This window comes from Lepisosteus oculatus, chromosome 25 (genome assembly GCF_040954835.1).
Source record: "Lepisosteus oculatus isolate fLepOcu1 chromosome 25, fLepOcu1.hap2, whole genome shotgun sequence".
Classification (NCBI taxonomy): Eukaryota; Metazoa; Chordata; class Actinopteri; order Semionotiformes; family Lepisosteidae; genus Lepisosteus; species Lepisosteus oculatus.
In genome coordinates, this window is record NC_090720.1 from 12,328,471 (window position 1) to 12,351,733 (window position 23,263).

Below are 23,263 nucleotides of genomic sequence, written 5' to 3' on the forward strand. Positions count from 1 at the left end.
CTGACTTTCAGTGTTGTTTTTACACACTACTGCAAATGGCTACGAAAAGCTTCTCTGTTTCCTAGTCCCATTGACATTGAAGCAAAGGGGATCAGTCATCATCACACAACTGACAGTTCAGTGCTCATCTTGTGCCCAAAGATGGGTTGAGCTGGGATAGAGAAAAGAGTGCAATGTGTGGTACAACCCAGGAAAATTATATTTTCACCTCTTTCTTTATTATGAAGCTATAACACATCAGTATATAGATATACAATACATATCCAGGCAATAATGGCTTGAAAATCACATAGAATGGTTAAATGTGTTTTGTAATTTGTAAGCAAAGAAATAATTATGAACAGACATCAATGCGCTCCTTTGTTAACTTTGCTTACTGGCCACATTCATGGTCAATACTGCTTGTCTGGCCCATTCAATAATCATTTATTTGATCGAATTGTGAGCCAAGGACTGTTGTAAGAAAGAACATATCATTGTAATCTAATGTATAGCTTGGAGACAAGCCTTTTTATTTTTGCTTTTGGGTTTTGTTTCCACAAACAAAAGGTGAAATTCCCAAAACCACCCAAAAATTGATTGGAGAGGAGTTACATCCTCTGGATTGCATAATGAATTCCCCTGCAGATTATTTCATTTGGATTCTGTGATGGAGTGTAAATTTAATAAAGAGTCCCACACAGCCCATTTGTGACCTCAAATAACAAACTGAACCAAATATACAGTATGGTGGCAAAGACTTAATTACAATTTAGTCTAATAAACTATTTGACTCTGCCAGAAGCACAGACTCTGTCAGAAAAATGTGCTTGGACAGTTTGAGGTACTGTACTTCATGGTCAAAACCCCATCAAGAATGGGTTGCCCCTGTACAGACCCAGGGTTGTGAGTTGATTTCTTCCTGTAGCTCAGAAGATCTGTCTGCCTCCTCATTTGACATTTTCCTGGTCCGTCTGGACTTTCTTCCAGCCCTGCATGAAACTGAAGCTTGTGCTCCTGTGCCTGAAGGAAGGCAGGTTGGGAGTCCGAGATTTGGGCAAGGAGCTGAGAATCCCGTTCTTGGTGTCATCACCCCGCTGTCTCATTATGGCCAGCGCTGGGGTCACCTTCAGGTGGTAGGGGTCATCACGCTGGGAACAGGGCAAGGATCAGTGAGATTAAGCAGGGTTTACATCAGACTGTAGTCACATTAACAATAAATCTGTCCTTCAACTTGTCTGGCCTTCTTAAAGTTTTGCAGTGGAGTGATTTATATTGTAATGCTTCGGGGTTCAAGTGGGCATCCACACCACTGCCACATCAGGTTGGCCCCCCACCGTCAGGGACTTGAACCCAGGCCTCCAGCGTCACTCAACAGGGACCCAGCCTCTTGAGCCAAAAGGAAATCTCCCGTCAGCCGGGCAGCTGTGGTCCCTAATATACACAGGGAAGGGAGGTGACATCACCACGCTGGTAAGTCGGCCCTCACAAGCAATGGAGACCGTATGCGTTACAATACATATAACACAGGTATCTGTACAGTGGTTTGGAAAACAGCTGTCCTACTTGGTTTGGAGGGCTCTCCATTTAATCTGTTTTGTTTTTTTTAATGGAGTTTGTAACAAAAGTTCAGGAGGAATGACAATGGCCAAGTTCAATCAGACTCAACTGTCAGTAATTAGCAATCACTTCTGAGGTCATTTCCTCTCCTAAACACTATAACTACTGTGTGTGATTCCCTTCTCTCTCTCACATGTCTTTTTGCATCCCACCTCCACCCCATCTCCATCTCTGCAGTTGCCCCTTAGTCACTCCTCACTCTGCAGGGGGGTCCCAACCTCCTCGTCCTCTGGCCAGGAGGTCAGCCCTCAAACAAGTGGGTGAAGCCAACTTTTAACTAAACATTTTATAACTCTTTCATTACACTTAATTCTTGGGTGTTGTTATTCCTTGTGACATTTCAGGGTATGTACTACTTTAATATATATTAATACACTTGTGTTGACAGAATTCATTATAGTGCATAATAAGTGCAAGTCATTACTAGTTTTGTAGTACAATGAAAGTACTCATTACAATAAAACACTCAGACAATGTACTTGTCTGGGTGATGTTTGCATGATCTGCTTGTGTTTTGGAGGATTCTCTACACCACCAAGACATGTAACTTAGTTTAATTTGCTCCTTGAAAATAATAATTCCTTACACTTATATAGCACTTTTCTGGACACTCAACTCAAAGCACTTTACAGGTAGTGGGGACTCCCCCCCACTTGGATGATGCAACGGCAGCCATCATGCGCCAGAACGCTCCCCACACACCAGCTCTCAGTGGGGAGGAGAACAGAGTGATGAAGCCAAATCATAGATGAGGATTATTAGGAGGCCATGATTGGTAAGGGCCAATGGGAAATTTGGCCAGGACACAGGGGTTAAACCCCCTACTCTTTTCGAGAAACACCCTGGGATTTTTAATGACCACAGAGAGTCAGGACCTCAGTTTTACATCTCATCTGAAGGACGGTGCCTTTTAACAGTATAGTGTCCCCGTCACTATACTGGGGCATTAGGACCCACATAGACAGCAGGGTGAGCGCCCCCTGCTGACCCCACTAACACCTCTTCCAGCAGCAACCTTAGTTTTTCCCAGGAGGTCTCCCATCCAGGTACTGAGTAGGCTCACACCTGCTGAGCTTCAGTGGGCTGCCAGTTGTTAATTGCAGGGTGATATGGCTGCTGGCTAAAATGTCCCCACCCAGGAATCAGTCACTGGTCCCCATGAGGAAAAAAAAAACTAGGAGCTCTAACATATTACTTTCCATACTACACAGTTGTATTGTGGGTGTCTGAAGACATCCCACTGGGGCAAGTATAATTTAAAGGAATATTATTATTCACAAGGACAGGGGATCTGTCAGTTGCAGCTCTGAACCTACAGCAGAGCATTTTCAGGACCCCCAGATTTATTCTTTTATAAATTTACCCTCCCCTATATACTAAAGCCTGCACCCCAAAATAGCAAAACTGGCAACACAAAAGATTTAAAGTAAAATGTCAGTTTTCTAAAGAAGTAGAAATATCTATCAATATATTTTACAGTGGAGGTCCCGATTAGACATTTGAAGAAAATTGACACAAAACTATGTCTGCTTCATACTTTAGAGAAAACTAAAGTTAGCATAAGTTGCTAAAAATAATGGACAAGTGCGACAATCCACAAACAAGGCCATATACTGTCTCAGGCAGTGTAACCAGATGTACCCCTGAACCTCACACTCTCTCTTCAAACCATTTTCCTGAAGGAGCATGCAGATAGTCTCTGCCATTCTATCCACTGGCATTGGCTTACCTTGGCTTGTGACAGCCTAAAGCTAGTGGTCTTCTCCAAACCATCCTCAGAGAACTGGCTCAGGTCCCACATGGACTTGCTGGCCCCAGGCACAGCAGTGCGAGCTCCCCTCACAGGCTGGGCCAGGGAACTGCGCCGTGCCTGCAGTCCCTTGAGGATATCGCTGAGAGAACTGGAGGCTCCAGTGTGGGAGGGCTGAGATTTCTGTGACCGACGTAAAGAGACAGAAGAACCTATAGGTGTTGCCTGCATACAGACACTGTGACAAAGTATACTAGTACTACTTAAAGTAGTAGTACTACTTAAACTTAACATGAAATCCAGTTATGAACTCCTTTGGTACGGCCTCCATTAGAACATATCTATGCAATTTTGGTTAAAGAATGGACATTGATGTACAGAGCTTTCAAAATAATCACTTGTTTTACAGGCAATGTTGTACACAGAAGTTTCAAGTCTTCAATGTTCTGGCTTGTATAGCTATTTTAATGGATTTTGATTGAAGTATTCAAAATCCTGAAAGTTATTGGCAATGCCAAAAAATAGGAACAGGAATTAATCATTATTATATACCTGACCAATTTGAAATGGCCAATAGTAATAATATTAATAATTGCTTACACTTATATAGCGCTTTTCTGGACACTCCACTCAAAGCGCTTTACAGGTAATGGGGACTCCCCTCCAGCACCACCAATGGTGTCTTTAGAGTTGGCTTGCCGTGAAGATGCCTGGACCCACATGTGGGCTGATGGTCATTTGGAAATGTGGAAGGTCCCTCAATGACATTACAGAAAAACTTGCAATTTCTTGGGAAGTCGCAGAGGTTCTTGTTTTACCAAGAACCATGGCTAACCAATTTCAACCACTGGCGGTGCTAAGGAAATTGTGTCACTAATCACGGTCACTGATGGCCCAAGACTTGGACTCAAGGAGCTCAAACCGTACATGCCCTCGCAGCTTGAACCACTTTGGAGATGCACACCTCAAACAGAAACACATGTAAAGACTTGCCTTTGATTCGTCAGGCCCACGAGTCTGCTCTGTCTCTGCCAGTTCAACATTTAGGGCTGTTCCCACCAGTGTGTTTCTTCTGAGCCTGGAGGAGAACTGCCTGAGACCCGAGACTTCCTCTTCACTGTGACTGGAGGATCTGGCTCTGAAGTCCTCCCTTGCAGAGACCTCTCTGCTGTGATTGGGCGACTCGCCACTTTGCCCTTCAGATGGGTTGAAGACGTGGGCGTTTGCAAGCGGCTCATCCTTGGGCTTGCCGCTAAGAAAGGAAGCACAAATGAGCAGCACTGCCAAAGGGAGGCAGGTTGAAGGTTTACTTGATATGTAACAGACTGCCTCATGAGATCCAATCCAGCTTTGCTAATTTTCTTCGATGCTATAACTGTTCGTCGTTGCCTGCATCTCACACAGTACAGCTAAAAACAGGGATGTAGATCTTTTTGTTATCAAGCTCTGTGCTGAGGGAAGTCCCCAGCCAATTACATTAAAGACTTTTAAAGACGTTTGTTTAAAAAGAACCAATAAGCGCTGAATTGACATTTTTCACTTCTGTGCGTATCTCGAGGTCACATTCGCACAAAGGACCTAAGAAATTCTAATAAGTAATGCACTGTACTACTAGCTTTTTTTAAATTAAAATACTAGAACAGAGATGTTATTGAACATACAGTGCTCACAATTAGTTGACAAAGTTCTACATACAGTAAATGTATATTGTGATGCCATAATTTCCCCCCATCATTTACGGATGCTTTTGCCCCCACCAAGATAGCCACAAAAAAACAACTGCCCATCAATTACTGGAACATGGAACAGCTGCATGCCCTGTTCAAGCGCTGTCGGCCACCTCTTTCGCCCTCCCGCCCTCCCCCCCTTGAGACAGCCCTGATAGCACATCCAGTGTTTTTAACAATTGCAGTTGCTGTCACCAGTGCTGAACACTTGTTTAGCAAACTGAAATTGATCAAAACTTATCTAAGGTCCACCGTGTCGCAGGAAAGACTGTCAGCTCTGGCTTTGCTGTCTGTAGAGAACAGCACCGCAAGGCAGGTGGATTTCAGTGATATCATCGCTGTGTTTGCTTCGACGAAAGCGCAAAGAGTCAAGTTGTAAACTTTAAAATAACTAGTTACTAATTATTGTTATTGTAGAAACCAAGAGATTCGAGCCTAAGGTGTCTGTTCGCCAAGCCAAGCTTTATTGTATGCATACAAGGAACCACAATAAGGACTATTGTTATAGTAGTTCAAAGGAGATTCGACACTACACAGTTTACAGTATATACACTTTTCTCCTCCCCCCCATGTCTTTGAGGTACAGTACTTTCCCAAGAAACTCAAGGACTCAGAGAGCAATTAAATTAAACATTCCTTCCTTATCAGATAGTTTAGTACAGAAGATGGGAGTTTGGTACAGAAAGGGAGAAGCATCTGTGCTCAAGCAAGCGTGAAGGTTAATAATAATAATAATAATAATAATTGCTTACACTTATATAGCACTTTTCTGGACACTCCACTCAAAGCGCTTTACAGGTAATGGGGACTCCCCTCCACCACCACCAGTGTGCAGCCCCACCTGGATGATGCGACAGCAGCCATAGTGCGCCAGAACGCTCACCACACATCAGCTATCAGTGGGGAGGAGAGCAGAGTAATGTAGCCAATTCTTAGAGTTTAGCATGTGAATTCAGCAGGAGTTCACATCTCCAACCACTATATTGGTACAGAGTAACAGACAGATTCTGCTAGCGGACTCCATCGGTATCAAGTTCAAGATGTGAGCCCGTTTTAATTCTGCTCTCTTTCTCTGTGTGCACTGGCGGAGGGAGGAGGAAGCCGGGGAAGGGGGCTGGGGGGGCTTTGGTACTGTTTTTACTTGCACCCGGGCCCAAGTATGGGTTGCGCCAGCCCTGGTCAGAAGTGAGCTGCAGATGCCAACTTTGTAGAAGCAAGGAGAGTGAAAGGAGACTGCAGCAAAAGAAGACACTGTGAGATTGTGGTGGGAAACCGTCAAGACCAAGAACCAGAGGAGAAACTGAATAGAGGAAGGAAACGTACATAGGTGAAGGTGAAGAAACTTCACTAGGTGTGTGGAAATGTCCTTTTTTGTTTAATACAACAGTGCTCCAGCTAGCAAAAAACTAGAAACACCATGATGTACTAAGACAGAACTTTTATTGCCCTTTTAATTTATAGAAAGGGCTATTTCCAAACCAAACTTGTAAGAAAAGCAGAGCAGCACAGTCTTTTCTATCTGCCTGTCAGTTCTGGAGTGAACACAAACAGTACTCTGTATTTCCTTCAGCATCACTCCATTTCCTAGGCAGCCACACATTTCCCCCCACCCTTTCTGAAGATATTACAGCCATACCTCCAAAGCTGCCAAATGTTGGGTGTGGAAATGGAGACAGATACAATATGTACTTCAATGGAAAGTGACTGCTCAATCGCTTCTCTCCACATGGCTAAGTGCACACTTTGAATCCTACTGTTAATATGATTCAAGGTCTCTAATAATGGGACTATCTTCTCCTGCACTGAGTCCCCCTCATGTGCTCTTTGCACCAGATTGTGCAGTTTTTATTGGGGAAATCTTTCCCGTTTTTCTCACTCAGCCCCTTCTAACATCCACTGGGATCCTAACTGGGAGATGGGTTTGTCGTTTTTCCCTACCGTTGCGCTGAGTAACTGCTGCTCCAGGTGGGCGTTTCTGTTTGAGATCGGAGACGTGTACTGGAAGACAAGCAGAAATGTAGAAGAGGAATGAGAGTGATTTCCAGGAAACAATGTCAAACATTTTGAACTTTTGAGGATTTCTTTTAACTTTGTTCATCACAAACACAAACAGCAGGTCTCACTTTAAACAACGGGTGTTTGGCTGCATCCATGTACTGCTTTATATACAACATATCAGCTGTGACAGTAGTGCTTTGGGACTCAACAGTGGCTATGCAATGAGGCCTGATCTCAAGGAAGCAGTGCATATCTTCTGAAAAGAAATCAGTGTCTTAAAGATTGCTTTAAGAAAAATGTTAAATCTGCTTTTTAGTTAGTTTTCTGATGGGGAAATGCTTTATTTCTTCCAATCAAAACACACATTTTCCCTTTTTCTGTTTATAATCCTTGATATCTGGGACCATCCAACAACAACCCAAACTGAACAGACGAATACTGTTCACTTGATTCATGATTTATGGTTTATGGTTGTTTGATACCATGTGCTCTGATTCAGCACAGAGGTGAGGTGGGAGCTGGATAACACATTTTAATAGTTAATAAACGAGAGGAAACAATTTGTTCCACCTATCTCTTTTGGAAATGAGTATCTTATTCATTCTAGGATTTCACTTAGCCATTCTTGGAAGAATCCAGGTTCACCAACAGGTGAGATACCTTGTTCTATACTCACACAACCCTTTGGTGAAGAAGTGCCTCTGGTTCATGTTTATTAATCATGTTGAATATGTTCTCTGCATTGTCTTTGTCAGTACTCTTGAGTGAGGATCTTGAGGACACTATCGTATCAATTCATTTCCTAATCTCTTTGTCTTTGAGGATTTCAGGACACTATACATTAACATCAGCCCAAGATGATTGGTAGGTTCTCAAGATTTATTTTTTCAAACAGAGAACAAAGTTGCATACCTTTGTGTGCTTTGAAGATTGGAGTCCCATGGATTGTGTCTCCTTAATTGAGAGAAAATAACAAAACTGCCTAAAACTGAATACATTATTCATCTCAATATAACCATGCTGTTACTGCTGACAAAATCAAAACACCTTTCATACAGTGGTCAAGTAAAAGTATCTTGAATATGTTCTACCAAAGCTGGAATTTAGAGGAGGCTTCTGTTCTTGAGTTGTATATAGTTGAAACAACCTTCAGATACTGCTACTAATTCTGAAGAAGAAGAAGTTGAAAGCACCCACCTGTATTTTGGGGGGCTGCTACTCTGTGCTTCAGTCTGAGAATGGAGACATGCACTGGAAGACACACAGCACTGAATATAAGATCTATGCATCAAGTCCCGTGGGTTTTCAGAAGAATTTTAAAGATTAAACTAAATAAGCTTTGTGGAAAACATTTGATTAAATCTTATTAACTTACTCTATTGCTTTCTGGATTTCAGAATTCTGGGGACCAGTTTTCCTGTCAGAAAAATCAGAAATATTTAAATATGAGAGTCTGCTGAAATAACAGTATTATCATGCAAACAGATGCAGCCCAGACTAAGGATTTATTCCATCTAGATCATTGACTAGTAAATAGATTAATTAATCTTTGGATCTCCCTCAGCCATTTTTTAAAATAAGTCAGGGTATCAGCTTCTCCAACAGGCTGGGTAGTTTGTTCTATACTCCCACTACTCTTTGTGTAAAGAAGTGCTTCCTGTGCCCTCTGCTTCATGAATAACTAATCATTCTAAATACATCCTCTAGGTTGTGTTTGTCAGTTCTCTTGAGGGTTTTGGCTACTTATATCAAGCCCCTTCACAATCTTCTTGCCTACAGGACACTGTAGGTTAACATCAGCTGGCACAGACAGTAAAAAACCTGTGCTGAAAGACGCACATAAGCTAAACATTGAACTAATCGCAGGATGCTTGTTAAGAGTTTTTAGGATTTTATTGTCTAAAAAGCATTAAGTTACATACATTTGCGCATTCTTGACATCTGACTCCTTAGGATCATGTTTCCTAGAAGAGAAAACTAAAAGATTATTTTTTTATATTGTCGGTGTCAATATGAAGACAGGTCAGCTCTCAGTTTGGTAAAAGGATTAACATATTTCTTTCAGTCAAAGCTGGAATTTTGGAATTGTTGTTACGTAATGGGAGACTCACAATCTCTAATTGTTGTGAAATACTTGCTGAAACACTACCAGTCCAAATGTTATTGAACAGAACTATTTCATTTCCACATCATTCAAGTTGAAGGGTTCCAGACTGCAGAAAACCCTTCCTTTAGCCTGTTTACTGGTAGAGGAGCCCTATGTCACTCAACACACCAAGGCCAGGCAAAGATTTAAAGGAAAAACAACCAATGTGAAATGCCTTCCTAAACCCTTTCTTAACACTTAGGTCATGGTTGAACACATGGTACTGGGATCTCATTGTAAGTGTAATTATTTATTTTTTGAAAATCTAATGCTTTTTTTTAAACAAGATCATTGTACTTGGAAATGTAGCTGCATTTGAAATTTGAAATATATTCAAGCATAGCTGTGTATTTAACAATAAACTGAATGTAGAATATTCAGCCACAACACAACATATAAATTATGTCATCTGAAAAGCCAAAAGGATCTGTGTTTCTTTGTTAAATGCAATTAAAACAGAAACTCTGTGGGAGTCGGAAAGGTGAATTGAAACTGCCTTATACAAAGAGCACTTATCCCAGAGACAAGATACTCCTCAGTGAGAATAGACACAGAATTGTTGCCTAGAACAGGAGTTTATTACACACACTGGACCTGTGTCCTGTGTCCTGTGAGGCTGCTGATCTTAATCTGTGGTTTGGTCTGAAATGGGGATATATGTGCTGGAAGACACACAGAGGAACAAAGGTAAACATCAGCACAGGAGGACCTCAGGTGGTCACAGGAAACTTAAAGTGTTTAGAAAACATTAACACAGTCAAATCTTGTAACTGAAAACAGATTCGTTACATCTATAGTCTCCTTTTTCCTAAAAATACAAAAGTTTTAAGAAAGAAAGAGAAGAAGGTTTTAACAGTTTATGCTGCCTGTGTAAATGATACTATTATTACTAAGAAGCTGCAGACACTCACTGTAATGGTAAGGTCAACAATTAAAGTTCTGTTATCTTCCATCTCTTTTTACATAGGCAAAATAAATGGAAAAAGGAACTACTGTACAGACTGTGCCCTAAAACATTATAAGAAGGAAAGCCAAGCTTTTCTTTAAGCTTAGTGAATTAACAAAGCACCACAAAGGTGCTGAAATGGACACATTCACAAGCTTCGTAGGAAATATTAAATATAGTTGCTTACATTGGTGCTGCCTGGAGGTCTTTGTTCTGAAGATCAGGTTTCCTAGATAATAACAAAGAAACTTAAGAGGATTGTGTTTTACAACCATGCAGTTTATGTTACCAGTACAGAATCTGGAGTGCTGGGTTAGATCAACCTGATACTTGTCCTCCAAACCAGATCCTCTGTTTTTTAGCTCACTGCCATGGGCAAAACATCTCGAAACATACTGAAAACATACCAATCGAAAGAGCACAGGATAAAGTTTCATTTAGCTTGGTATAGCTTAACCCACAAGGACAATAAATTAAATATTCAAAGCACATAGGCTCTTAATTCCTCATAGCTTCCTACAGAGGTTTAAGAACTTATCTGTTCCAAATATAGAGCCCTAAGGCTAAATATTTTAATTTAACCATGAGTAAGCTTAAATGTATAAGGTGTCTGCAGGTTTTTTGTTCATTTGGTGACTCTAGCAATCTAATTACTGGCTTAACTGTACCGACGTCCCACAGCTCTTCAGGTGCTACTATTTTAAAAAGACCTCGCAAAGCTACAGACACACTCCAGAACCAGGATTGGAGACCCCCGAGTTTGAATATCAGAACTAATGTGAACCCACTGCACAGCATATGCAACGCAAATTTCTGTTTTGGGGCTTACTTGCTTTTATCCAGCTCTGAGGAGAATCTTAAATCCTGCCCTTCTTTACTGGAAGAAAGCTCTTCCCCTACAGGAGCCCGTCTTTCGAAAGACGGAGGGATGTGAACATGCAACCCTTCCCACTCGCTTTCCTTCTGAGATTCCTGCTGGATGATTGGGTATCCATCTGGGAGAAATCCATCCTCCTTCAAAGATTTCACTCCAAGCTCCTCCCAGTTAAGCGGACAGTCTGAACACGGAGGGGTACTGAGGTGACTTAGGTTGTCCAGTCCCAGAAGTGTGGCATGATCAAAGGCTTTGTATTCAGGGTATGGGAAAGGGCCTTCAGGTTTGTATGGTTGTTCGCCAATCTCCCAGTCACTGGCCAAGGGCAGTGATGATGCGTACAATGTCCTGAACTCATTGTCAAACGACTCCACCACCTCTCCATTCAACACTGTCACCAGCTGTCGGTGTAGATGTGCGTCTGTCCATGTCAGACTAGGAGACAGAAACACAGGAAAGGGGTCAGTGTAGAGAAAGAAGGCTACACTAGGAGATGGGAACTAGTGCAGCTGCTTCATTCAGGTTCACTCAATCCTTAATTATATCAAGAGACATGGTCTAATCCATTATGATAAGATCAATAAGAATGGAAAATAGCTCAAACTGGGAAATGGGCAACACAAGATGTGGTCCTCTGTTCCAAGTGACATGAGTGAAACTACCCAGCCATGGGATGGAAGAAGATTCCCTGGAACCTTTCAGGCAGGAGCACCATGAAGTTCTAGGATCCACTGTCTATTATTAATTTATTTGAATACATTTAGCAGTTTCTGGGCACCTTTACCTTGGCTTTACTTTAGTCTGTGCATTCCTGCAGCTTCAAGATCTGCACTTTACTACACTGCACCTCAATGTAAAATACATTGGTGTCCTTGCGTAAACATGGCACTGAAGCATGTATCATTTCGCATCATGGTTTTCCTTAGGTCCAGTAAAGTAAAACACAGTAAAGCAAACCACTCTGTCCTCCTGAGTGACTTATCTAGCTAGCACAAGTGAGGGCATTCAAGGCTGGGTCATGTCACTAGCTGTCTGACCGGCCTCTCTAAGCTCTCAGCAACACTGACACCTGGGCATCCTGGGAACCTGCAGGTTGGCGGTGCTGTCAGTGAGAGACGCATCTCTTCCCCCAATCCAACCGTACCAGGTAGTGTCACCTGTGATGTGTTAGAAGATAAGTGGCTTGAAGGTGTGTGGGTCAGAGGAGCTTACATCCCTGTGAGCCGAAACATGAAACATACTGAGTTTACTATTCCAGACTAGGTGCATATAAAAACGCCTTTCATCAATTTTCTAAATTGCTCTATCCAGTACAGTGCTGCTGGGGAGATAGGTGAACCTGGCGTGTAATAGGCATAAGGCAGGACACACCCTGGAAGGGAAGCCAGTCCATTGCAGGACAGACACACATACACAAGCGCACACACTCACTCCAGGGCCAGTTTTCCAAGAACCCAATTAACCTACCAGTATGTGTCAGGACTGTGGAGGAAACCCACACAAACATGGGGAGAACTTACAAACCCCACACGGACAGCACTTCAAGAATTGAATCCAGGGCCCCACCTCTGAGAGGTACAGTAACTATGCTAACCACTGTGCCACTGTCCTGCTCCGACACATAGCTTACAAATCAGAAGTAAAAAATAAAGAACTATGGTAAAACCAGTGCAAAGTGGAAAAATGAAAATGAAATTTTACCAAGGTAAACTATAATATGTGTTGCTAATTTATAATCGTTCTCATGATTTTTACTATACAAATGTCAATGATCTGTAGCTATTCAGTAGACCAATAAGCTGGGGCTTAAATACTGTATGTAGGAATACCCATGATCATAAAGAGCAGGTGAAAAGTGATGTCTATCTGAATGCTGTATCTTTCTCTGCCCTCCCAAGTCCTTGTATAATGAGAGTGTTCTGCTTTCTTGCATATGGTATACAGTAGACTGAGAATGAGGAATTTAATCTGAGTATATGAGATCCTAACAGGATACAATACTCTAAAAAGTATTGGGCCAGCAGTTATTGTGACTTTAACAAACAATTTGCATTTGAATGGCAACATTTTTTCCACATAAGCCAACTTGACATTTCTGTAAACATTGTTCTGCTTCTGCCATCACTCGTTACAGTGTGTCATGATCGCCATCCCTCCTCTACAGGGCGCTCCGACCCTTTTGTGTTTTTCATTATCACGTTCACCTGCCCCCTGTTCAGTCCGGAAGCTCGGGACTCTGCATTGGAAGTCTGACGCCCGGAGGCCCACCTAGCATCAAGTCGCCCTACGTCTATAGCTTGAGGGCTTAGGCTTCCGATCGGCATCCTGTCCAAGCTGACCAAGCTTCCATTCCTGACTGTGTTTTCCCCGTAGCCCTTTTCCAGTCACTTCCGGATTATACCACCTGCACAGGGCCTTAAACTACGCACTACACGGGAGTCAGGACCGGCTCCCATTACACAGTGCAGGTGAGTGAGCCAGTTCCACAGGTGGCCAAGAGTGTCCTGGATATGATACTGCTACCATCATTGGTCATAAATAAGCCATTGGTCTTTAGAGCACATTTGAATATTTGGATTTTTGAAAGACACTGCACATAGGGTTAACCCAGCGGATTATTCCACGTTTATTTGCAAGACAAGTACATAGAGTCGCAATTGTAAACCATAAAGGAAATAACTTTTTGGGAGAAGAAGAGGAAATTCTTCTTTATTCAAAGACATCTATATGTCTGGAACTAGCTTCCCTACCAGATGCTTGAAGCCCAAACTCTAGGTAAATTAAAGAAACAACCGGAAAAAAAAATTATTAAACTACAAAACAACCAAGATTGGGCAAATAGCTTCCTCTCATTTATAACCTTTCTCATGTTCTTATCTTTCTTTGATTCACCTGCAAAAATTATTCTGCGCTATGTTTCTTCCCCTGAGGGCTAGATCCATGCCACTTTTAGTTTTACCTGTAACTTCCTAGGACTACCGTCTCCAAATCCACCAAGATGAAGTTGTCTTTCAGTTCCCCTGTGACCACCTTCCCATCCCGCGAGCAGAATGTGTTGCCTCCCAAGACGCGCACCCTCATGTTCTGTGAAGAGGAGAGAAGGAACAAGAAAAACAAGTGAGATGCTCTGGCAGCCGAGGCAGTCGTGGCACTGTCCCAATTGCAGTGTATAAATATCAGATCGTCTCTGTGAAGTGGATTCAGTGACATTGTTCCTGTGAGCATGTTACTTGTCATGGTAAATGGGGTTACAGTTCCTTAAAAGAAGAGGGTGTCCAATGCTAGCCAGTGTGTTAAGATATAAATGAGATTAAGCATGATAATCTTTACATTGATAAACATTACATCAAAAGAACTTTAATTCCAATTTTGCAAAAATATATGTGAGGAGAACATTTTGACTTCTGGAAATGAATTTATTCTTTCATCTTAAGGACTTTACAGCAGGCTGCCAGATGAATGCACTGCAGTTGCAGCCAACATGCCACTAGAGGCCACCAAAGGGCAACTGTAAATAGACACAGTAGGTGATAATTTCTTTATTGATTCAAAGTGTTTTTGTGCACATGCTCACATGTTTTTCATTAGAGGTTTGTATAAAAGAGCATGCACAAGGGCAGTCGGGTTTTCTTTTTGTAAGATGTTGAGTATGGAAGAGCCTGCAAGCACAGCCTTCTTGTTTTTGCTTCAGAGGAGTTGCACTGGTTGAGAGCAGAGTGTCACAGGCTGCTAGAGATCAGAAGAGGACTTTATTTCAGATAGAAATTCAGATTGTTTCAAATCCTAAAGACTTGCATCATTCCCTCCTCCCTGCAGGAGATGGTATATTGTGAATGTAGTTAAACCTGTTGTACATTTTTGAAGTCATGCTGCCAAACACATTCCTTTCATAGAGAGCAGTATTCACCTTGATGAAAATAAAATTGTCTGCTGCAAAAATGTCAGTGTGGGTTATCGGGTTTGGTCTTTGTTAGTCTGTCTAGCTGTCATTTCTTTGGGATTATGGTCAGTGCTATTGTTCTATCTTGTTTCTGTTTGTGTTTGGCGAATCAAACGAAAGGAATTCATGCATTGCTTTGGTGCATAAGAACGCCTTGCAGACAAAGACAACAATACTTCAGTACCTTGGAAAAATATGAAAAAGTGCACGCAAGTGTGTGTTGTGATTGAATAAGGCTGCTGTGTTTGCAGGAAAACAGGGAAACTGCAAACAAAAATAAAAATACAACAATTAGATATGAGTCCTGCCATGTTTGTGTGTTCACAGCACCTCTCCTGTCAGTTTCTTATTCTTCGGTAGATGCTACTTTAATTTCCAGTGTTACTTTCTGTTACATCTGCTTTCAAATCAACCAACACCATATTTATGGGACTCCGATCAGAAGACTGATCTTGGCCATCTTTGGTGTGTTGATGACATCCGTGTAATCTTTTTGTTTTTAAAAAACAACCTTAACCTCACTCTCTGCTCAGGATTCTCATCCTGCTGAAATACAAAGTCCTACAAATGTCTGAGCATGAAGTATCATATGAGCTAGTAAAATACGCTGGATGTTTGCAGCTTTCCTTGCGCCACATGTGATGCACACTTCACAGTGGACACAGTCACAGGGGCTGAAGGGCAGAGCCAAATGCCATGTCTCACACTGAGCACAGTCAGTAGCTCGTTTTCCTCCATAAATGTGCTGGTAGTTGTTGTGGGGAAAAAGCATTTTTTGCTTGTTATGCCCTCAAAATGTAAAAAAGTACTGCGAATGAGTGCATGGACGTTCTGCAAGCACATACTTAAGGAAGGAGAGGGTTAAGATGAATTTTGTATGGGCTTTGTGACATCAGCAGCATTTCAATATAATACCGAATCAGGCAACTTTCATTTTTACTCAAACCATATTGAATGAAGATTGATCATGTTTGTATTTAGCTGTTCAATAATTCTCAGAATATGCTGTATGTTCTTGCTATTGTAACAAGATCACCTTTCTATTTATTCCAAAGACGTTAGTCTGTATTTTTTAAAAAGACCACAAATTTCTGCCTTTGCCTGTATGCGGTATGTTAAAAATATCCCAGCTTGCCACCACCCTGTAATGGGTAATGATGGCTCACTTCTTCAGTTTCTTTGGGGTGTGCTCTGTTTTTTGTTATATTTAAGCAAAAAGTTCAGGTTAAACAGAGCCACGTATAGACTGAATCCAAGGACATAGATATAGGGTCAATACCTCAGAGTGCAAAAAAACAACAGGCACTAACTGTGTACAGAATCAGGCTATTGAGTGAGATCAAAACTGGAATCTCCACAATAGCTGAGTGACCTTATTCAGGAGAAGTGAAACGAAACACTTTATCACACACAACAATATGAGCCTTTTGCAGGAACTCCACAAGAGGAAACAGAAGAAAAATCTCTTTTTCTTTCACTCTGCTTCACTGCCAAAAAATGCTTCTCAGCTGTCCTGTGTTTCCTGTGTACTCACTTAACTGCTGCTTAGTGTCATAGAAAACCCTGCACTTAAGTACTTACTCCAATTCACAGGAAAACATTTTTTTTTCATTGTCGCCTCCATTTATGTACACTACTTATTTGTTTGGATTTCTAATTGTTTCAGAATTTTGTGAGGGATATTGAATGTGTGATCCATATTTTATATGCTATATTCTGACTATTCTGCACTGAATTGTTCTCCTTTAATTAATTGTATCGCAGGACTCTTGTGCCATTTTTACTGCTTCTTTGTTTTTCCTTGAAAACAGCTCAGTTTATTTAAACTCCTACTTTTATTGCCATTATTTATAAAGCACATTTCACAATGCACTTACAAGCTGCGGTGCAAATCAAAAACCATAAACTTTTCTAAAAAGGTTCTTAAAAAGGAACACAGAGTAAATACGATAAGCATGTGATGAAACCTGTGACCACAGTAATCAAAAGAAACACCAACACGAAAAAGGATTTTGTAAAAAGGTGTTTCGCTAACAAAAATCACTTGAAAAGTTTTACAGATAAAAACACAAATTAAAATGAGTTTGGAAGATAAATGCAAACGTTTCAGCATGTCGGAAACTTTTTAAAGGTGGTGTAGAAAGGAGCTCCACATCTGTGGTCTGTGAAACTATAAAACTGAAGGTCCAGTCTTCTTATTTTAAACCCTGGGCATGTTAAACTCTGTGACTCTCAGGTTTAGAGCAGGAGCACTAATCTTAAATAGTGAGGAGCTAAACCATTAAAAGCTTCATATCTTAGTAATAACTATATAACCAGAAGCCAAAACATGTGCTATATGCATGCAAGAATCAGCCCTTAGTAACAAGCTGGTAGCCAGTTCTGAATGTGTCGCTGTCTTGTAAGGACCTTATCTGTTGCACCAATGAGCAGAGCATTATAGCAATTGATTCTTGATTAAATAAAAACATGGCAAAGCTTTTCAGTTCCGGTTAAAGACAGGAATGGTTTTACATAGGCAACATTACGTAAATTGAATAAAGATGCCTTTGCAACATCTAGTTGAGTCCAGGTTTTTAAGGGACATAGGAGAGTTAATTCCCTTAGCATTAATAAATGTAGTTTATATCGAAAGTTCAGGGGAGAGGACAACAGCCAAATTCAGTATTGGTGTCAGTAATATGTTATCAGTTTGGTGTCATTTCCTTCTCTAAAACACTATAAATACTGGATGTACTGTAACCCCCTTCTCTCCCTCCCATACTGTACGTTTTTCTGCACTTCCACCACATCTCCCCCTCTGTTGCTGCCCCCTGGTCACTCCTCACTCTGGGGGTCTCAACCTTCTTGTCCCCTAGCCAGGAGGTCAGCTCTCCCCCAAGTGGGTTAAGCCAAATTATATTTCCTAGAGCCCTCCATAATCCTTAATTATTGGGTTTTTGTTATTCCTAGTGAACTAGTATTAGCGCTGTGTTTTGCCATAAAGCCAAAGTGAAAAGGTTAATAAAGCTCATTAGCAACCAATGATACTAGTGCTGATTACTCAGTTGATGAGTGCACAAAACTTCCTATGATCACCAAATTCCTATGTAAATCCATTGTTGTTTTTCTTGTAGTCAAATAATATTTTGTTAGAGGGCTCCTACAACGCACTTCCATCACTGTCTGCCTGTTTTGGGTATGATGACTAATACAATAAGTGTGTTTGTGTATGAGGATTGTTCTGCTGGCTCCCAGATGGGTAACACCCATACAGAGAGCTGATAGCAGAAACTATAACTCAGATAAAGCTGTGATGAATCTGGGTTTTTCAATGTGTAGGCTGTTTAATGGATTCTCCACATAAGAGTGTTCAGCCAGCTTGCTTTGAAATGGATGTCCACCGCTGTCCACTCAACATCCAACCTTGAGGCTGGTTGTCATGGAGACATTACAGTATCATTGGTGTGACCTGGTACCGAGTGAGAAATGATGTAATTTAACAGAAGTTCAGGATGATGTAAAATCATACATACAGTATAAATACTCCCTGGCTGCCCTAAACTGAGCAAATCTTATCTAGAGTCTGTCCCTTCGCCCCAACTTCACCCTTGCAGCTGCCTCCCTAGTTCATTCCTCAGACGTTAGTGGGTTCAGCTCTGATCTTCACTGTCATTTCCTCAGCCAGTTAATGTCAAAGTAAAAAGTACACTGTACCAGCTCATTTTCTCATTATTAGAATCAGGCCAAACTACTGAACTGGCAGTTCCTGCAATGGCAGATAGAAACCAGGGTCTTTCCTGAGAAGGCATTACCTGGTGTTTTAGCCTGCTAAGCGTGCAGTGCCCCAGTGCTCCTCTCCGGTTCAGGATGATGTACACCGGAGTGCCGCGATCCGCCGCGCCCAGCAGGTCGGCGATCACGACATTGTCTGTCAGTTTGTCCGTCACCACCGCGACCACCTGGCAACCAAAACACATCAGTCTTCCCACAGGTGAGGGGATTGGGGGGTGTAAGGGACTGGTAAATTCCCTTTCAGTACCTAGCAGTTGAAATAGCCTGCCTTTAGGAGCAAAGCTATAGAGCTATTTTAAAAAACGAAAGCAAGATGCCCTTCCTGTACCAAATAATTTTAACAATATTACATGCCTTTGTAGGTGATCTGTGCCAAAGGGTTTTACTATCCCTCTAACAAGCACTAACAAGATACTGCCTATTGGACCTCAGGGTTATATGTCACAACTGTAAAAAACTCAAAGTGAGTAAGTAGCAGAGTCACAGGCTTGAACCAGGAACCTCCTGGCAACAAGCCCTTTATCTGGATCATCCTCCACCTCCACCAGAAAATTGCAATACACACATCAGAGCAAAGGATCTCATGCCAGACACAGAAGATCACCAATATCACGCAAACTAAAACAGCCGCCTTTCGGAGCAAGAATTCTTAATTCAAAAACTATAACAGCAGGTGTAAAACATAAATTACAGACACTGTATTTTTTTTAATTCATCCTCTTGCTTTGCATTTTAAATTTCTTTCTATTTATGTGATTTATTTTTTAGTTATTGTTTGGGTTGCGATCAAAGGATGAAAGATATCACCTTGTAATATTGGTATATCTGTTGGCTTGTTGCAATGATGAAATGAATCTCAGACACAGCAGCAGCTGGTAGAAGCCAACTCTGAGGTGACAGACGAGTAACCTGGGTCAAGGTCACCCGTGTGATGAGCTGATCCAGTGTTTTTCATGCACACTCTTGGATCGGGGTTTCAGTATCAGCATGTCCTTTTGGTGACTGCCAGCAGCAATGGGAAAAACCCATCCCTACCTTGCTGGCTCCTTGGATCAGCTTCCTCACCACCTCTCGGATTTGCGGTGCTCCCTGAGTGGGCGGGCTCGTGTAGACTGTCGCCCGGGCGATCCCTTTCCAGCTCCCGTTTTCCGGCCAGCCCATCTCTAGGCTGGGAGCCGGGACGTCTGTGTGCTGAGGCCAGTAACTGACGGAGAACTCCCGCCGGGCCAAGTCCTCGCCCCCCTCGCCCCCCTCGTTCTCCAGCTGCACCTCACTGTGCCTGTAGTCCTGGGCCCAGCCGTCGATCTGGGCCACCTCCTCTGGGGAGAGGAACGGGCCGAGCCTCTCCAGGCTGAGCTTCGTGTGGAAGGCTCCCGGCCCGGCGCTCAGTAGCGACTCCAGCGCCCGGCGCTCCGGCTCGCTATAATGGAACTCCGGACTGGACTCCGTGATCGGGAGGAACTCCGCGTCCTCGTTCAAGCTCTGCTCCTGGGAATTAGACATGCCGTTCGCGGACAGGACGATCGGAAAAATTTCAGCTGAAACTCCTAGAGGGATTTCTCTTCGGACCACCCTAGGCAATGAAAATGGTTATTCGAGGGCTTGCTGATAATGAGAACAATGATCTTCTCTGTCGCTTGTGACTGAACCAAAAATCACAGTACTTACCCAATCATAGATATAATAATAGGCTCCTCACTTTGATACTGGCGAAATCCATTGGGAAACTGGATCTCCTTACTCCTTACAAACAATTTGTAGAGTGGATTGAAAGAGGCTGCTCTTGTTGAAGCAGCTACGTCAGAGGTGTAAAATGTATCTCTCTTAACGCACAGAGTGATGGCAAGAGCAGTGAGGAACAGGTAGCATTCAAGCACACAGGTGGACCTGGGGCTGCCCTGTAAGAGAAGCGGAGCATGAAAATTAGCAATAGTGGAGGAGACCCCCTCTGTCTTGGGGCGTAGCCGAGAGTAATCCGGCCCCTGGGCAGGGTGAGACACCTACCCACCAGTCATCAGGCTACAGTCTGGCACAACACACGTACTGCGGAATAACAATATGTTTATGCAAATCCATTGTAAACGTGCAGTGTATGTGTGTTTTGCATGAAACCGTAACCACCAAGTGAAGGGCTCACTCAGTTGTTGTTTGTACAATGTGCAAATAACTTTAGATTTTTTTCAGAAGGCTGGATTTCTAAAGCACCAAAATCAGCTGTTAAACAACTTGAGAATTCGAGAGCGGCACGAAAGGGGCTGTCAGAGAACCAGAAAATTAAATAAGCAGAACTCTTGCTGGAAAGTCCTTGAGAGAAAATAGTTGCCTTCAGTTCATTTCATTTACTTATTTGATGGGAGAGTCCTGTCAGAGGGTACCTGTCATACAGTGACAAGAGGAGATGATTTAGACAGAGTTCACCTCTGCTCTGCTTATCTTTGTATCATGAATTCCTGGAAATTCAGCCCCAAACCGTTGGTGCTCTTTCGAGACGTGAAAGAACTGGAATTATAGTGTTAAATAGCATTGAATGAACCATTTAGAGACAGCATTAACACTAATGACAATTCAGAATAAACACTGAATTGTGGTGGCATTGTGTCAGACCACATACTGTAGAATCACCTGGGCACAGCACCAACAACAACAACCACACTGTAGGCAAGTGCAGGCTGTCAAACAGTTCTATTACATTCTTAGAAAATGGAAGACTAAAACGTATTTCTTTTTGGAAACCTTCAGTCCAATCAGAATTGTCTATCAAACAGCAAGCCGAGGCATGATAAATACCACCACTGACAATTAGTGACAATTAGACAATAGGTGCTCACGTTCTATTCTCTCAAATAAGAAACTTTATCGATAGATAGCAATGGTGCAGAGATATCCACCGAAGACAAAAAGATATCAATTTACTGGCACAAGGCCATCATGTAGGCTCAGTCATAATCACATCCTTACGTCAAGGAAAATGATGATGGAGTCACAGTAACCTTATGTGAAGCATAAAAACAAAAATGTCAGGCAGACTAAAAGCCTTCCTTTTGGAATTTATACCATTAGCAGTTTTCAAATGCAGAAGACACAAGTTGCTTTATTGTATACAAGCCTCTGCGTTATTCTTTTCTGCAGGATTTAACCTTCTGTGGGGCCTGTGGATTAATTCGCTATTACCACTTTGTGTGTGGAGCAACTGTGTATACAGTATATATACTTTTAAATGATTTCTATTCAGCCTTGGTGTTATAAAGTCATAAAAACAGCTTTGATAATGCACATGACTTCTACAAATGCTTTTCCTACGTCCACAACTGTTATTAACAATATAACATTTTATACTATTTTAATGAATACAATATAACATTTATATTATTATTTTGTATCGTGAAAATGAAAAGCATGGTTTTGATGCCAACAAATCTGATAAAAGTATTTACAAAAAAAAACGATTATGTATAAAATGGAATTACAGTTGCAGTAAATGATTGGAAAAGCCCTTTTGCTGTAAGTGTGTTACAGCAGGTGAGCAGAGTGTGTACTCAATTGCAGTTAAAACTGGTAATGTCACAAGAACATAAGAAAGAGAAGAGGCACATCTAGTCCAAATGGTAGTTAATAGTGTTACAAGGATCTCATATGGTCATTTCTTAAAAGAAGCCAGGGAATGTGATTCAAAAACATGACAGAGACTGACTGGCACTTGAACACCAGCAGCAGGTACAAAACTAATTCAGTCCCTCACCCTGAGCAGCAGCTCTCCCAGAGAGATCTCATCTGTCACCGACAAACACGTTCCCTCTCTGTCCTGCCTTCCTGCTCTTGCACCTCCATCTCTCCGAACCACATTCCTACTCTCCTCTCCATTTTCCATCTCATTTTTCAGTCTCTCTTTGCTATTTTCAGTTCATTCTCTATATATTTTTTAATTTTCTCACCTCTGAGTACTTCGGGTTTTCTGTGAAGAAGAAGGATCAGCAGCCAGTATTCGCCTGCATCACGGGCTCTCAGACACTATGTATTCCAGAGCATTCTCTGAATGCATTGTTACTCCTTTTTCATTTTCTTTTTGATATTCTAATTCCAGGCTCTTCCCAGGATTGTATTTCATTCATTCTGCTTTGTTGCCTTTGGAGCCACTGTCTTTCACCACCGAATATGGAATCACATGGTGCTCCAGTTCTCGGCGATCCAGAAGAACAGGTTCGCCTGGTGAAATATCGAAAGAGGCTCCAAAGAGCAGAGCCAACCCTGGGGAACTTCAATAAAAGAGAAATGTGACATTTGTGCTCAATTGTCTTTTCCTTTCAGCCTCCAGAACTGAAATCTGAAAGTCTGCCAGTGTGTAAACTCATCAGGCTCAAAGCGCTGAAAAAGCTGAGACACAGATGTGTGCACTGCAGAGGGAAATAGCTATTCTGATCTTTCAACCTTTTCTAGTTTCCCCGGTTCTATGTATTTAGGTAAATTTATTGCGAGTGGGCCCACATGTGAAGTATGGTAAGAATTTCACCT

The 23,263-nt window shown here is 41.9% G+C and overlaps 1 protein-coding gene across 3 annotated transcripts; it reads right to left on the reverse strand.

The window, feature by feature from the left end:
- Positions 1 to 211: 211 nt before the first annotated feature.
- fam83e (family with sequence similarity 83 member E) lies at positions 212 to 23,107 on the reverse strand. 3 transcript variants are annotated; one of them, XM_015336772.2, is made up of 15 exons: positions 22,687 to 23,107; positions 20,423 to 20,652; positions 19,790 to 20,327; positions 18,775 to 18,921; positions 14,000 to 14,124; positions 10,996 to 11,475; positions 10,354 to 10,395; positions 8,997 to 9,038; positions 8,450 to 8,491; positions 8,272 to 8,325; positions 7,987 to 8,028; positions 7,015 to 7,074; positions 4,343 to 4,601; positions 3,329 to 3,532; positions 212 to 1,130 (listed from the first exon to the last, which is right to left on the reverse strand). In XM_015336772.2, exons 2-15 carry the CDS (start codon positions 20,428 to 20,430, stop codon positions 930 to 932), a joined length of 2,244 nt encoding a protein of 747 aa, XP_015192258.2. In that variant the 5' UTR covers positions 20,431 to 20,652; positions 22,687 to 23,107; the 3' UTR covers positions 212 to 929. The 3 variants fall into 3 exon arrangements, with proteins under 3 accessions (XP_015192258.2, XP_015192260.2, XP_006641930.3); XM_015336774.2 differs by lacking the exon at positions 10,996 to 11,475; XM_006641867.3 differs by lacking the exon at positions 7,987 to 8,028.
- Between the last annotated feature and the right edge of the window lie 156 nt (positions 23,108 to 23,263).

Coding starts and splice junctions, on each gene's coding strand:
- fam83e (XM_015336772.2), bottom strand. Junction 10,396..10,995: donor TCAGAGCTGGATAAAAGCAA/GTAAGCCCCAAA, acceptor GTTATTATCTAG/GAAACCTGATCTTCAGAACA. Junction 1,131..3,328: donor TTAGGCTGTCACAAGCCAAG/GTAAGCCAATGC, acceptor CCCTGTTCCCAG/CGTGATGACCCCTACCACCT.